The 1,517-nt window shown below is 43.4% G+C and overlaps 1 protein-coding gene across 1 annotated transcript; it reads left to right on the forward strand.

The window, feature by feature from the left end:
* The first annotated feature begins 202 nt into the window (after window positions 1-202).
* On the forward strand, window positions 203-856 carry LOC131951783 (histidine-rich glycoprotein-like). The gene has a single exon (XM_059314177.1). The coding sequence runs from the start codon at window positions 203-205 to the stop codon at window positions 854-856; it is 654 nt and encodes a 217-aa protein (XP_059170160.1).
* The last annotated feature ends 661 nt before the right edge of the window (window positions 857-1,517 follow it).

Raw genomic sequence — 1,517 nt, forward strand, 5'->3', positions numbered from 1 at the left:
AGTAAAGGCTGCTGGTCATACACACTATCTCTTCATATGCTGAGGTCACAGTAACAAGTGAACTCTACTTCACTTGCCCCATAGACCGTCAGGTTTGAAAAGGAAACTTTACAGCCTTAAAATATCTGAACTGAGAGTTTTTAAGTAATGGTTAAAAAAAAAAAGAACATTTGAATCACCCAACCAGAGATGAGATAGGACGATGTTACGTCTACACCACAACAAAGAGCACCACAACAAAGAGCACCACAGCTCACAGAAACCGCACCACAACAAAGAGCACCACAGCTCACAGAAACCGCACCACAACAAAGAGCACCACAACAAAGAGCACCACAGCTCACAGAAACCGCACCACAACAAAGAGCACCACAGCTCACAGAAACCGCACCACAACAAAGAGCACCACAGCTCACAGAAACCGCACCACAACAAAGAGCACCACAGCTCACAGAAACCGCACCACAACAAAGAGCACCACAGCTCACAGAAACCGCACCACAACAAAGAGCACCACAGCTCACAGAAACCACACCACAACAAAGAGCACCACAGCTCACAGAAACCACACCACAACAAAGAGCACCACAGCTCACAGAAACCACACCACAACAAAGAGCACCACAGCTCACAGAAACCACACCACAACAAAGAGCACCACAACAAAGAGCACCGCAACTCACAGAAACCGCACCACAACAAAGAGCACCACAGCTCACAGAAACCACACCACAACAAAGAGCACCACAACAAAGAGCACCACAACTCACAGAAACCACATCACAACAAAGAGCACCATAGCTCACAGAAAACCGCTCCACCACACTCTAACGATCGGAACTTGATGGGTTCTTAACTACCAAATAACTCCCCGCTTGTGTGTTTGTCTAGAACTCTCTGGGAAATACTAAAATGTGGTTTCCCAATAACGGTCCGGTCATTACGACATATTGGAGGGCACTGCCGTCTGCTCAAAGAGCTCGGAACTGCAGCTCTGGTTAATCATATTGTCGTCCCATTCTCTGCTTGGGTCGTCCTCTCAAGTTTTTTTTTTTATTTCTTTTTGCTTGGGTGTAATTTTAAAATCATCGGTGTATTATTTTTTTTTCGTAACTGTTTCAGTTGAAAATGTAGTTTTTTTTTTCGGGAGGGGGTTGGAGGGGGGAGGGGGGACTTGGAGGTTCTGGGTTAAAAAGAATGTATACACATTCTGAAAACGTAACAGAAATAACTTTTACATATTTCCTCAGTGACAATGAATTTATATTCAGGTTTGTTTTAGAAAAGATAAATTGCTGTTGCTTGCAAAATCTGTAAAGGCGGAGTTTTTATAAGTGTGTTGATTATATCCCTTATATTTTAGAGAAGATTTGTGAATGTAATAAAGCAGTTTAGCTCAGTTTAGCAGCAGAGCTTTAGCTCATCAGAATAAGACTAATGTGCTCACCAGGCTAACACATCTTTAATGTGCTCACCAGGGTAACACATCTCTAATGTGCTCACCAGGGTAACACATC

Source organism: Physella acuta, unplaced genomic scaffold, assembly GCF_028476545.2.
Source record: "Physella acuta isolate Inbredline_101_S28 unplaced genomic scaffold, ASM2847654v3 ptg000829l, whole genome shotgun sequence".
Taxonomy (NCBI): Eukaryota; Metazoa; Mollusca; class Gastropoda; family Physidae; genus Physella; species Physella acuta.